General features: G+C 39.6%; 1 protein-coding gene across 1 annotated transcript in view; it reads left to right on the top strand.

The window, feature by feature from the left end:
* DCAF13 (DDB1 and CUL4 associated factor 13) overlaps positions 1-8,795 on the top strand; it is a 32,005-nt gene extending 23,210 nt beyond the window's left edge. The window contains 4 exon segments of the mRNA XM_019632173.1: positions 658-822; positions 5,471-5,606; positions 6,813-6,976; positions 7,862-8,795. Of these exon segments, the coding sequence (XP_019487718.1) occupies positions 658-822; positions 5,471-5,606; positions 6,813-6,976; positions 7,862-7,949 (553 nt within the window). The 3' untranslated portion in view covers positions 7,950-8,795.
* Positions 8,796-15,633: the final 6,838 nt, after the last annotated feature.

Genomic DNA, 15,633 nt, shown 5'->3' with positions numbered 1-15,633 from the left:
GCTCATGCCTTTGGACTTAATCCTACTTGTAGGAATCTGTCCAGATTTAATTGATACCATCTCATTCCATTAAAGATTAAATGTCAAAAATGGAAATATTAGAATTTTATTTAATAATTACTTATCAGTAAGTTATTTATTAATGAATTTATTTAAATTATAAATTATTTTAACTCATATTTAAATATCCAACCACTAAAATTTTTTCAAAGATTATTCAATGGATAAATGCGCATAATGTGTGCTACCTGAAACATCAGAATACAGAGTTTTATACAGTATTATCTAAATTTATTAAGAGTGTATATATATATATATATTTAAATGCATGGTGAAAAGATTAGAAATAATCTTATCTCTGTGGTGACTTTCTCTGGGTGATGGAATTAAAGGTAAGTTTGGTACTCTGAGTACTTTGAAATTTCCACATTTTCAACAATGAGATTTATGTTTATAAGGATGAAAGTATATATGTATAATCTTAAGATATAATAAAAACTATTGATATTTTCCCTATCCCTTTCCTACTGTATAAAGAATTAAGCTTTTTATTTAGATGTGTATTATTTAGCAAGTATCTTACTTTCAATAGTGTCTCTTACTATTACATATGCTTCTTTATAGATATTTGTCAAGTAATTAAAAATTCTTTCGCAGCTTATATACCTTTGACATGCGTGCACTGGACACTCCTGTAATGGTCCACATGGATCATGTTTCTGCAGTGCTTGATGTGGATTACGCCCCCACTGGGAAGGAGTTTGTGTCTGCCAGTTTTGATAAATCTATTCGAATCTTTCCTGTGGATAAAGGTAGAAGCAGGTATGTTACTCCCAATAAACCACTTGTTTTTGTTGGATTTTTCCTTGTCTTAATCATTTTTTTTTTTTGAAAGGGTGTTTGGTTGTGTGTATGCTATGGGGCCCACACCCCGGTATTGTGACATGGGGTACCAACTTCCACTGTGTCATCTATGGGCGAAACCTCAGCCTATTGGGCAGTTTCTTTCATCGATCAGGATGTTGTCTTTATATAATTTGTTGATGAGACATTTTAGTGTTTGCCTTACGGGGAAGGCTTTTATTTTGGAAGTATTTTTAAATGTTTTATAGTAAACTTTTTTTTATACTTTATTTTTTTAGAGCAGTTTTAGGTTTACAACAAAATCGAGAGGAAGGAACAGAGATTTCCCATATGTCCTATGTCCCTGACTCCACACATGCACAGCCTCCCCCACTATCAAGATCCCCACAAGAGTGGTCCACTTGTTTCCAAGGATGAACTTGCATTGACACATCATAGTCACCCAAAGTCCATAGTTTACCTTAGGGCTCACTCTTGCTGTTGTATGTTCTGTGGGTTTGAACAACTGTATAATGACATAAATCTATCATTGTACTGTCATACAGAGTATTTTCGCCACCCTGAAATATGGTAAACTTAAACATTTTTTAAATTTGATAGTGAAGAACTTAGATAAGTTTTTCCCTACTAGAGTTGAAGAGCAATTAATAGTATCATACGTTTGTTATTTCTTATTCAAATTCAGCTCTTACACACTAAGGCAAAAAAAAAAAAAAGAGAGAGAGAGAGAAAAAAACCAGTTTAAGTTGTCAGGATCATTCTCCCTCCATTCCACTTAGGTATGTGCCCTGGAATGATCAAGAGGAGGGAGACAGAAGACTCAGCTGTCCTGTACTCTGTGTGTGTGTCTCATTCTATAAGCGCATTGAGTGTCTTCAAGTGTTTGAGACGTGTGTTGTTTTGTGTACCTTCGCCCTCTACTACATATTATACGTTACTGAATGTAGTGTATATTTCTATTATCTATACTGTATTATATATTATTGTATTGAAGTAGTTTACAGAAAACTATAAGTTTTGGCATTTTAAGGTTTTTAAGGATAATTTTGACTGCCCTTGATTTTTTGCTTTATAGCCTGACTTTAAAACCTAACTCCTGTGTAAGATACAGCCTCTTGTATAGTGTGCTATGGTTTACAAAGCACTTTCATACACATTTTTTGTTCTTAGTAAGGCCTTACATGTGTTCCTAGAAGCATATTCAAAGCAAATCCGAGTAAATTGGAGGAAATTGACCTGTAAAAAATAATGATAGTTAAAGGATTATGGTGTTGCTCACACCTAAAGATATGACCACCTCCATTTTAATACAATAATATTAATAACATTAAAATTTTAAAATGAAATCTAAATATCTCTAAAATACAATAAAAATATACACACACCCACACACATACACACAATACATACACGCGTATAGATACACACATATACTTTATTGAATGGCCTGGTCTTGCGTGATGAAATTATAGTTCAGTGGAGAGAAGAGGGACTTGGTGAAAGATATCAGGGAATTACTGGAGGTAGTAGAAAAGGAAAGGAGAAGAGTGAGGGAAAGGGAAGAACAGAGAACCTGTGTGATGAGAGTGGGAGGTCATGCCCTGTACTGGAGAACAACAGTGTGGAGCTGGTAGAGCAGTTTACCCGGCTTCATCAAGATTGATGGTAGCCGAGAATTTTTCAGGGACCCTTCTTTCACTTAAAAAAATCTAAAGAGCATTCATTTTGGTATTGTTACTATAACAGGGTGGAAAATTCTCACCGTTTTAGGACAGTGATGAGAACTTTAATCATTACTCTTAATGGTAACTAGCCTTAGCTTCTACAGTGTTGAAGGTTTCTGAACCTTCTGCTTGAAAGAATGCTGTTTGTTTGCAAAGGCATATCGTGTCCTCCTGACACATCGTCTTTCTGTTCCAGCAGGGCCAGGCCTGGGGTGCAGAATTCAAGGAGTTAATCACTCTCAGGGCTGTGCAAGTGCCAACCCCGCGTCTGCACAGCCCTGAAAGTGAGTGCCTCCTTCAGCGTTTACATTGTAGGCACCTCATTTGTCTCACTATAATCCCGGCCCTGTGTTTACAACCAAAAGATCTTTCAGACCGAGCTTCCTTCTGAGTCAAGCAACACATCCATACCTTTTTTGTCATACCCAATCTGCTTGTCTCTGGTGTTTTTCGTTATGATAGTTGCATCTTTTCTTTCCTCCAATTTGAGGAAGCCATATTGGTTCCTAACGCACCTTGTATCATCGATTGCCAGCAAATAATTGTCATCGTCACTGTGTGTCTGATTAAATCAAATGCATATTGACTGGAGTGTGCTGACAACTTTGATGTTCATTCCATCCCCAGATCTTCATTCCATGATCTGCATTGTAGAACTCCTGGTGTTGGTTTCTGTATGCCTGTTAAACTGACTTGATATTATCCAAACTGTCATAAATGGTTTGTTGGGATTTTTCAGTCAGGCCCAAAGCAAGTCTGATAGTTTCCACTCTTCTCACCCCTCTGGACAATATTAAGAATCAAGAGAATGTAACCCTCCATCATTTCTTGACACCAGAATCTCCAAAGTAGTAGGACAGTGTTTTTCCAACGGGTGGGAAAAGATCAAAAAAGATTACGAGAAATGGGAATGTTTAGATACCTATAATCCCAAGGTCCCAGCAGCTGAGTTTAAGTTGAACTATTCCAAAGCCAATGTGGACACCTAAATACAAGTCTAGCAAAAAAGCTGAAATTACTCTAAAATTGTATGAAATGAGGGGTTCTTACACCCCACTTCTGGGGAATTGATGTCATATGGAGGTTTTATAATCACAGTCCTAATATGTGTTACTTCCTGTTCAGTTTACATATAAATGGTATTTATTCCCTCTGACCTTTGCCTTCATCTGCTTGAAAGCTAGTTCTGTTTGTTTCTGTAAGGTCTGCTCTAGTTTCCTATCATTACAAACATCAAATAACACAGGCAGTGCTTTGAATGATCTGTATTTTAAAAGTATTTTCCTTTGAAAGACCTTAAAATAGTTATTTTTAAAGTAAATTTTGTGTAGAGTTTTTATAGCTACAGGTAAATCGATATTTGAATATAGTCTTCTATTGGGATTTCATGCAATATTTACTAAGCAAACAAGTAAATCGATTACATTCGCATGGAGCAGTTAGTTTATTTTGACTTTGTATATAAAGAATTTAAATTTTAAAATGCATTTATCTCCTAATAGTATACCTGGTAGTGAGTTTTATATATATGTGCAAGCATAAACATATCTATCTGTAAGTTAACGCTGCATAATTTACCAGTAAGGAGGATTCTAAGTTGGTTTAGTGACCGATCATTGGATTTGACTGTTCTAATACACGAACAGGTTATTTTAATGGTTACCAAAGCCTGATTGAATTTCCTAATATTTAAATTCATTACATGGCTATGGGTAAAAAAGAGCCCCTTAAATACGTAGAGATTATAAGAGTTTAGTCTTGTAAAGCACAGCATTGAGAGGATAAGAAAAAGCAGTTTCATCTACTTTTCCTTATAATAGGATGTTCTTTCTAAGCATTTTCTTACTTTTAGAAGTAAATCTAATATGGTTTAGGTACATGTTCATTTAGGAGTTCAAAACATATCTTTTAGAAACAGTGTAAAAGCCTAGTTTTGTGACTGTATTTCAGAGATGTTTTTATAGATATGAACTCTGCTTGATTTAGACATCATGTATGGTGTTTTTATTTTTCCTGTGCAGAGTTTGCTGTGTTTGTTTCCTTTCTCTCAAGTAGTCTGCATATTGAGTCTTTTTTTTTAAATCCAGATATGGAAAATTTATTGCTTGAGAAATCTCATCTTGTTAATTTTCTGTGACCTTATCTTTTACTTTCTTTTTAATGCTATTCTTCACACTTCCCAATATAGTATCTTCTGTGAATTCACTTAGCATGTTTCACAGCCTTTCCAAATAGGTATGATATTTGACATCTCCGTTTATTAACTGATTCTTACCTCAACTCATCAGACACTTCTATAGCCCTCCCTTTATTTTCACACATGTAAATCAACTCTCACTTCAATTAAGTAAGCTTTTAAAACAATTTTACCAAAACACAAATCAGATATTACAATCAACATGTCATGATGTGTTTGTTCTTTGATGCCATTGCATTTATTTTGTTTTCCTGTAAAATGAAAAAAGAAGAGTATGGCGGTTGACGAGAATTGATTTGGGGGCATGTGGGGGAAGCTTATTAAAAACACTCCGTTTCTTATTGTTATAAAATTACTCTAGGTTCAAAATATTTGTGTTATATGTCTTCAGTTATTTTTTGAACCTTTTTAGATACCTAGTTTTGCTTAGTTTGTTTATATTTATTTTTCTTATTGGATTCTAACTTCTGTGAGAAGAGGAATATTTTTTTTTTTTTTTTAGTTTCCCAACACTTAGCATAGACTCTTGTTAGTTTGGTTCAATAAAAATACATTAAAATGAATTGGAATTTCTTTTTTGTACTCTCTTAAGACTCAAAAATGGTATCCTGATACTTGATAGGCAGTGGTTAAACAAAATCTGTACCAAAATCCTAAGGGTTTTAACTTAATTCCTCTTCGATAGGGAAGTCTATCACACAAAAAGAATGCAACATGTTATCTGTGTAAAATGGACTTCTGACAGCAAGTATATTATGTGTGGATCTGATGAAATGAACATTCGTCTGTGGAAAGCTAATGCTTCTGAAAAACTGGGTGTGGTAAGAGACCCCATTTTCTTTCGTTGTCATAAAGGTAGTTTCTAATTTTTTATTGGATGTCATTGTAAAGATAATTTATTTGAAGTGCTTTAGGTATTTTGGTCAAATTGGCATAGTTGTGATAAAAAGAAATAAGTTAGCACCAAAACGGACAAGGCTGTATTAAGATTTCTTTTTTTTTTTTAATGTCAAAGGCACCTTCAGAGGCCTTTGTTAATTCAGACGTTTGATGATAATATTTGAGCCTTCTTGATTCTTTGTGTTTTCCTTGAGGGTAGGGAGCGAAGATGTAGGGACTAGAAGCTTAGAACTTAGAACACTTATTTTTTTGTTAAAGAAATAGTGACCTGGCAGATCAAAGGCTCCAAGTCCCTGCGAGGTCTTTTAATATCAAGACACAATGAAACACTTAACAACAACAACAACCACAACCAAAAAACCAACCAACACCCAGAAAACTTCAGACTTTAAAAAAGATTCAATGAAATATAACAAATATTATCATTGGCTCGCTACCTCTGGGTTGTGGGGTTATGGCTGACTTTTTGTTCTTGATATCTTTCTAAATGTTTCATGTTTTCTGTAAGAAACATAACAATGTTTATATCAGAAATAAATATTAAGTTTAAGAAGGAAAGGTTAAGGGTGAGTTATTTACTGGTTAGCCTCGGCAGGAAAATCAAGATATGACAAACCATAATTAAAGACAATTTTATTTTATGTTTAATGATTGGTAAATATTACACTATGCCTAGGTGTCAATTCATTAAGTGTTCCTCTAAATTGTATCATCCTTAACATTTGTTAAACAAAGGCAGTTATACGGAATCGAACATTTTCTTTTCTGTTTCAGTAGTTCTTTCTATAGAAAAAAATTGGAGTAGTTAATTTAGCTGGTTTTCTGTTATTGATGCCTAGGTCAGGTCCGACTCAGCGGTCCACATAGCCTGCTTCCTCAGCACTGCTGTTTTTCACTTGGTGGCATTTATCACATTGCAGGCATACATACTGCCTAAAAGGAAATTCAGTGCTCACAGAGCTGTATTACTAACATAACCTTGTAAAGGGCATAATTACATTGGCAGTTTTGGTTGCATGTCATAAAAGTTTAGTTTGGGGGGAAGTTTTGGGTACTCCTAAGTTTGTTACACTGAAGCAATACAACACACCATTCATTCATTAAAATGTCAAAATTCATTTTTTCAGCTTACATCACGAGAAAAAGCAGCCAAAGATTATAACCAGAAGTTGAAGGAGAAATTTCAGTATCATCCTCATATAAAACGAATTGCTCGTCACCGCCATCTACCTAAATCTATCTACAGTCAGATTCAAGAACAGCGCATCATGAAAGAAGCTCGTCGACGAAAGTATGTTTGGGGGCATTTGGCTCTATCTCTGTACTCTTTTCTGATTTCCCTTCTCATCTCACCAAAAACAAACAAAAAAACTTCCTTTCAAGGGAACAGTTTATGTGCTGTTCTATATTAGAAATGTTTTTGACAACTTCTCTGAGTTTTTCTTTTCTAATAAAAGGGGAAGCAACAATCATAAGATTGTGAGAATTTCTAATACCTATATTTGAGAATATGTTTAAAGGACAATGAAAATAACTTTTATCAAAATAATAAAATGCTTCTGCTCATATTAAAAAGCTATTGTAAATAGATAATGTTTTAAAAAATGATTTCTAATGTAGGTAGAATTAAGAGGTATTATGTATTTTCCAAGTTAAAGAATGCAAAGAACTCATCATGCACATTTTTGAAATAAAATTTTTCTAATATGCTTTATCATAACATTTGGAATCCAGTATTTTGGCTCTAAAGCAGAACTCCTCCCCATCATCACCATTACTCATAATGAACATTCTCTTTGCAGTTCTTGAATTCACACAAAGTATTATAGAAATTTTAAGAGGGAGCTCTTTTTTTTTAGAGTATACAAATGATTATTATTTTTCTGTCTTTGGATAGATGTTGGGGTTGAGTCCCTTTTAAATATTTTAATAACTGTGGCAGGTTTTTAAACTTAATAAGACACTGACATGTAATAAGAGAATAAGCAATTAAATAAGTTAACAAAAGTTGATTTCTAGCTACCTTTTACCTAATTTCATTGTGAGAATATTTTTTTTCAATAGGCGATTTTCCAATAAGAGAAAATACTTTGTGATTTTTCTGTGAAAGTTTTCTTTGGTTAAGGTGATTTCTCATAAATTTGCTTATGTTTTGTGTATTTTGTTTTATTTCTAGGGAAGTGAACCGTCTCAAGCATAGCAAGCCTGGATCTGTGCCGATTGTATCAGAGAAGAAGAAACACATAGTGGCAGTTGTGAAATAATATTTAGTATTCCTACCAATACTGATGTATAATTATTTGTTACATTTTGACTTACAAACTACAAATAAAAATACAGTTGACCCTTGAACAGCACAGGTTTGAACTGACTGGGTCCATTTATATGTGGAGTTTTTTCAATAAATACACAGTTGGCCCTCCGTATTCCCGGGTTTTACATCCGTGGATTCAGCCAACCATGGATCAAAAACAGTATTTTCTTTCCGAGGTTGGGAATCTGCAAATGCAGAGGATTGACTGAAGTTATATATGGATTTTCTACTGCCCAGTGGGTCGGCGCCCCTAACCTCCACGTTATTCAGGGGTCAATTGTACTGGCTCTCAGTATAACAAACAGTTTAGGTATATGTATAGAACTTTAATGTTGCTCATTCTAACTGCCCTCAAATATTATCTTTAAAAGGTGGCCTGGTTCATAAGACTATCCAACATTTTATCCTTGATCTGCTTTGTTTTCTAAAAAAAAGAATACAGTATTTGCAAACTAACTTATTTTTTCTGTTAGAAATTGCACATATACTTTTGCTCTAATCTATTATTGTAGACACTATACACTTAAATTTACATTAAAGACCGACCATCTCTTGTGTTACCTTTAATATTACTTTGAATAATTATTGCAATGATTCTTCCTAAGATTTCATATAACATGTAAAAGAATTATGTCAGAACTTTTTTCAGTTGAACTTATTGCCTGTGCTTTATTCATATTTGGCTTTTTGAGACTTTAATGATCACCTTGCATTTATGTAATTTTCATAATTAATAATTACAATTTATGGTCACATCACAATAATAAACATCCTTTTTCTCAGCATTGTACCTGAACCATTTCTGCTAAATAATTTCTCTTCAATCTCACTAAATCATAAATAGTTTGTGTGACATCAGTTAGTAAACTATTACAAATATATATAAACCTAAATTTTAGGAAATTTTAGGTAAAGAAGAGATTTTAAGAATCCAAAGAAAAAATATGTTGTTTAAAAATACATATATTTGTTGTAAAAATAAGAAGACACACCCAGAGATGATAAAAATCAAAATCTGTGGCCGGTCGAGTGGTGCATTGGTTAAGAGCTGGCTTGGGATGCCAGCTCTGAGCAGCAGGGCCCCGGTTCAGATCCCACATGAGGGCCAGTGACACTGCGCCCTCTACAGCTGAGATGGTGAACAACAGCTCAACCTGGAGCTGGGCTGCCATGAGTCGCCGGCAATGGCGTAGGCTGTAGCTCCTGCTTCAGTGAGCTACCGTGAGTGGCTGACAGCCAGTGTGAGCTGCCAAAAGCCACCGTGAGCAACCCTCCAATGGCCGGTGACCCATCTGCTAAACCCGGGAAGAGCGCAATGATCATACCAACATGGGCCAGTGAAGCAACGTCCTCCACAACTAGACTGAAGAACAAAACGACAGCAACTTGTCTGTTCCCCTTCCCCTGATTCCCCAGTGCTGATCCCCTCCCCTAATTCCCCAATAAAAAATTTTTTAAAAAAAGATAAAAATCTGGAAAGGGAGGAAGACACAGGGTGAGATACACAGGAGAGACTTCAGCTCTTTGGGTAAGGTTTATTTCTTAAGCTTTTTCTTTCTGTTATTTTTTATGCTTTCTTGGATATCTTAAATATTTCATATCTTTCATAAGGCTGAGAAGAGGTGAACCATCTATCTTTTAATCCTTATGGTCTATTGTAGGCCTCAAATTACTTGCTTTTAAGGTAAAAGTGAACCTATACTGCTATTTGCATGTAATTTCAAAGAAAATACGCAAATACTGATCCATAAACATGAGTTTCTGTGTCAGTTTCAGTTTTTAAGAAGCAGTTGTCTTAATGGGATAAGACGAAAGAGGTTGATTGATTGATTGATTGATTTTGCAAGAGAATTATTAAGGGGAACTGTCTGAAGGATGAAGAGGAGGGAGCCAGGGGTAGGCAGGGAGAGCCTTTTATCTGTACTGTAGGCTTGACTTCTGTGTCAGGAGTCAGGAGGGAAGGGGGCTGGGTAAGCAGAGTCTCAGACAGCAGTGCAGTTCTAAAAAAAAAGGTTGGGCCAGGGTCGGCCAAGTGGCGTGTTGGTTAAGAGCTGGCTTGGGACGCCAGAGGGCCCCGGTTCAGATCCCACATATGAGGGCCAGTGACACTGCCCTCTACAGCTAAGATGCTGAACAACAGCTCAACCTGGAGCTGGGCTGCTGTGAGTTGCGGGCAATGGCGTAGGCTGCAGCCCCTGTGGCAGTGGGTTGCCATGGGCTACTGTGTGTAGCCAGCAGCTAGCGTGAGCGGCCCTCAAGCTGCCGCGAACGGCCTCGCCCGGGAAGAGCGTAATGATGGTGCCAACTTGGGCCAGTGAAGCAACGTCCTCCACAACTAGACTGAAGAACAAAAAGACAGCAACTTGCCTGTTTCCCTTCCCCCAATTCCCCAATAAAAATCTTTAAAAAGAAAAATAAAATAAAAAAAGTTCGGGCCAGGCTGACAAGAGGTCCATGAGCCAAAGTTGCTTGTCAAAGGATTCCCATGTGGCGCAAGAATGGGCCAGCACTGTCACCCTCACTGCTCAGTCAGTGAGGGAGCAGCCCTGGGGAGGCATGGCCTTGCAGTGAATACAGTGGCCAGGGGTGGCAGCTGGGACTCGGTCAGCTGTGCTTCCTGCAGCCAGCTCTTGAGGGGAGTCTGAGCAGGGCACTTCTAAGGCTGTACCTCCTGCTCCACACAGATCCACTTGCAGGTTTGAGGAGCTGCTCTTCCATGATTCCCAGGTACCTGTCTTAGGAGAGGGAGTTTGGTCGGGTGATCGATATTCCCTGTCACTGTAGGGCCAAAACTAGTACTCATCCCCTCTGTCTTCCATCGTCTTTATCACCTTAGCAGGTCTTGGTGGCTTACCTAGTGGGGTGACCTAAACCTTCATTCCTGACGTATTGGAGCCCTTAGTAATCATCCCTTCTTAGGCTGGGTTGCTACACACACCCATTCACAGTTGCAGTGGAGCAAGGGAATACTAGTAGGCACCAAATGGATCGCATGTGTTCTGCATGGGTTTCTCCCATCCCACCCACTCCTGCTGATCAAAGTCAATTACCCCTGCCAACAAGAGTGACAGCTCTTCTAGCCTACTCATCCCTGGACGTAAGTGAAGTACTTTGGTGACGGTTACAGCATGCATTTCGGTAGAACTTTTGCTGTTTCCTAGCAAGAGTGTGCCCCCCTTCATGACCAATTCCTTCAACCCTGCAGAGCCCAGAGTTTTAGGAATGGGGAGTAGAGTCCTCCAGTGGGTCACTAGAAATGATAGTTGGAGCCGCTCCTTTCTCTGAGTTCTTGGACTGATACAAAGGTTTGTGATTCTATGCATATACTGTATCCCGTAGGATGGTATCTGAACTCGTGCTTACATCATGACTTCAGTAGGCCATTTAGTGATCTATGGGACTGTATGTTTCTGGATTGCGTGTATGTGATAAGACCAGTGGGTCCTATGGTTGGACCACTCTCTCACCTCCTTTGCTATGAAGTCAGTCCCCTGGATGAACACTGTGTTCAGTGGGATTCATACTTGTAAATTAGTCATTGCATTGACATCCATATAGTGCTGACTGAGGCTTTGTGGCTCTGGTAGCTGGGAATACCAGAATAGGTATTCCTATGAAAGTGAATTGCTGGCCCTTCTAGGATCAAAGGGATACAGTGTAGTCAAGATGACACAAATTGGCCTGTTCTAAAGGAATCTAAAGGGGCACAGATTGGACAGTCAGAGACACATGGCTAGATCAGCTTTGGTAAGTGGGAGTTCATCTGTTGGGCTCACGCGTAGCCTCTGTCTGCCACAAGCCACTACATCCATGTGCCCATTGTGTCTCCTCCAGGCTAGCTAATGTCAACTGACGGAATCATTTTGTCCACTTGGTTGTTCAGTGCCTCTTCTTGTGGTGGATGCTTTCTGGTGGACATTAACATGTTATACAAAAATACTTACTCTTGAGCCGACCAAGTGGCTGGGTTGAGAGCACAAGCTCTGAGCATCAGTGTCGCCAGTTTCGATTCCCACATAGGCCAGTGAGCTGTGCCCGAGCTGAGCTGCTGAGCTGCCAACAGGTGGCAGGATGGCTCAGCTGGTGAGAGCACATGCTCCTAACAAGGTTGCCAATTGACACCTGCATGGGATGGTGGGCTATGCCCACTTGCAACTAAAATTGAACATGGCACCTTGAGCTGAGTTGCCGATGGGCGGCCGGATGGCTCAGTGGTTAGAGCGTGCACTCTTAGCAACAAGGTTTCTGGTTCAACTCCCGCATGGGATGGTGGCTACGCCGACCTGTGAGCTGCCAAGGGGCGGCCAGATGGTGACTGGACTTGGGGCTGAGCTAGTTGGGCCCTCCTCAACTAAAATTGAAGGACAACTTGGCTGTTCCCCTTCCCCAATTCTCCAACACTTCCCCTCCCCCAATTCCCCCAATAAAATCTTTAAAAAATATATTATTTCTCCCTCACGTCCATTCACTTACCTTTACCCCAGACTGTCTCTGATCTAACCCTTTTCCTTCCACACCCTGACCAGAGCACCAGCCATTGACCACTGCCCAGGAATCTCACCTAAGACCACTTCTACAGAAAATGATGACTGCGTACATTGCCCCCAGACCTGCCCATTGGGAAGATTTTCCCTTACCACTGTCTTTCAAGACCACTGTTTTACATGCCTGTAAATGCAGCCATGTATATTTGTATCTTGCACCCACAATTTGAGCCAAGCCGACCCATTGGTGAACTAAGCTTGGCCATTGTCCTTCTCCGTCAGCTGGTTGTACCTCCCATCCCCATAGGGCTGTAGGTATAAGTGGGAGGAATGACAACAACGCAGCTCTGGTGGGTGACATGGAGGTCTGTGCTGCCCGCTCATACAGCCTCTTTGTGCCCTTTGGTCCTGCCTGGGCCCAGCCTCAGATGTACTATTTTTGTTTTCTGAAGGACAGCTGCTGATTTCATACAACTTTATGTCTTGGTGGGTCTGACTAAACTTAGCTCATTATGGGCCGTTCTGGACACATGGTTACCTGGCGCTCCTGGTCAAGTGTACTGTGTCTATCAGAGCTCAGTAACATGCTAGGAGCTATTTCTCAAAAGGTATTCTCCCCTGCAGGTGACATGGCCTTGCTCTGGAATCCTAAAGTTTTGTGTTATGATTCTCCCACTAGGGCTTGCTGTGAACTCCACACCGTCTTTCCCCCACCACTGATGCTTCCTACACCAGCGGGTCTGTCGATCTTATGGCTCAAGTTTCAGGGCTGTTTGCCTAGATTTCCCGCAGAGCTATTTTCTGCTCTGCAAAGCTGGTAGCCTTCTGTATTACCCAACCTGTGCCCAGAGCAATAAGTATTCCTAGGTGTGGAATGTGTTGCCTACAGAACTCAAAGGGGCCTACCAGGCACAGTGTTCCTTCCAATGCAGCAGTTATACTTCAGAAGCCATATCATAGCATGCCCCTGATTGCTGGACCTCTAAAAGTCAGTAGATCACTGAACCCTCATAGGATTAATTTCTCACCCTCTTGACTTCGGGTCTTAGCAAGGCTTCCAGCGCACTAAAACCATCTTTTGTTTGTCCTGTCCAATCAGCAGTATGTCGTCAATGTACAAATATCATGTTCTGTGGAATGTCTAGTCAGTCCAGATCTCTTTGGACTACCAGAGAGTGCAGGAGAGTTAACAGCCCTAGGGCAAAATTAAATGAATATTGTTCATTCCATGTAATGCGAACTGTTTCGGATACTCTTTTCTAACCAGAATAGAAAACGTATTTGCCAGATCAATAGCTGTATACCATGTACACGAGGCCTAGCGATGATACTATGTCCAGCACGGCAACTGATCGGGGCTACTACTTTCAGCAATCTGCAGTGGCCTACATCACTGCAAATGAGCCAATTTTCATATGTGGAACCACTCGCTGAAGAGATAGCTTGGCCCCTAGGGGGCAGGACTTTGCAGACCCACAGCAAGTATGTGTTATATGTAATGATTCCTCAAAAGGGCCTACTCTGGAGCCATTCTCCATAATTTATCTGCTTTGTGCAGAGGTCTGACTGGCAAATTAAATGGGGGTATGAGAAAGACCACACTTGCTCCTTACCCCCATCTTTTAGGTCTTTAATGGTGGCACTAATCTCCCCTATCCTATCCATCCCCAGTGCAGTATTGTTTTTAATTTAATATATTGGTTGGGGGGATGAGGTAGTATTTAAAAGGTTTTTACTTTTTTTTGGTCACTGTCACAGCCCTTAACCCTATAGGTCAAGGGCCCAATATGATGTTTATACCAACTATATCATTCCCAGTTACACACTGGGAAACTGAGAAAGTGGCAACTGAGTATGTCCATGGCCATAGTGGACCTACTGTAACTTAGACTTTAGATAGATCTCCATTTATTAAATGATCCTCATAAGCTACCCCATTAACAGGGTTATGATGATTCTTCAGGTCTTTGGGAATCAAATGTCAGCTCAAACTCTGGGTCCAATAGTCTTTGAAATATCTGGTATTCCCTTTTCCGCAGTGCAGTTACCTCAGTAAATAGTTGTAGGTCCTTTTGAGGAACCAAGATAGCATATGCTTGCTGAGGGTTTGCAAAGTTCCTCCTCCTTGGGACCGAACCACCTTTTGAGTAAGTGTTTCCACATATAAAAATTGGCCCATGTCTTGTAACTGAGTAAGAGATTGTGCCTTTTTATTGTGACTACACTCAGACCCCTATGTCTCCATTCTTGCTTTTTTTCTGGTTATAGATGTCAAAAGGTATCCTCATTGGGTGGCCATCTGTTTTGCCTCAAGGACACCATGCTTTTAACTGTTTCCACAACTCCCTGCAGACTAAGGCTATTTGACTGCTTCTCCAACCTTGCTGATCATTATGGCCTCCTGGCTTCTAATGATTAAGCACAGCCACCTGGCTATTATTACTGGCATGTATTTGGAGGTAAGGGTGTAATCACCATGGAATTTAAAGAGCCCAGCTCCTGGACTGCCTCTTGCCATCAGTTCTGTCCTCTAGAGGAGAACCAGTACTGAATTTGTGGGTGATGTTAATGCTCTTATGTTAGTGCCTCTCACTAGCACGTTCCTGTTGACCTTGGGGAATGATGTGTCTTCCTGTGGAATATAATCTGATAGTCTTGTGGCCTGTATTTCCACCCAGCATGCCATCTTCCCTCAGCTCTTCATTTCTTCCACAGGCTGCAAGGGCAACACAGTGTGTTCCACTTTGCTCAGCATTGACCACCACTTTCTCCAAGCTCCTAAGAGCTGCCCTAGCAGTGAGTTTGCCCCATCCCCTGGGGTCCTTGCCAGGCTGCTACATCCCATGACATAAGAAAATGCCCCCAATGTGATGCCTTCTTCTTTTTTCAGTGTTACATTCCTGTCTCCCTAATCAAGCACCAGGACTTGTCTGCTAATGCCAGTAAACCCTAGCTAATTCTCACAGCTCCTTTGGTGTGTAATGTCTTTCACTGTTGTCTGGCCCAACATATCCACAGCCAAGAAGTGCTGGAAATTAACTCCAGTTATTGGCCCAGCAGCCTGGAGTGTAGGTGGGGAGAGCGCCACCCCTGTTGCCTTGCAGGGGTGATAGCTTTGGAATTTTCCCATATGGGAGAAGTGTTTGCTCT

This window comes from Hipposideros armiger, unplaced genomic scaffold (genome assembly GCF_001890085.2).
Source record: "Hipposideros armiger isolate ML-2016 unplaced genomic scaffold, ASM189008v1 scaffold_1094, whole genome shotgun sequence".
NCBI classification, from domain to species: domain Eukaryota; kingdom Metazoa; phylum Chordata; class Mammalia; order Chiroptera; family Hipposideridae; genus Hipposideros; species Hipposideros armiger.
The sequence above is the reverse complement of the archived record's forward strand: the minus strand, read 5'-3'. Positions and strand labels throughout refer to the sequence as shown.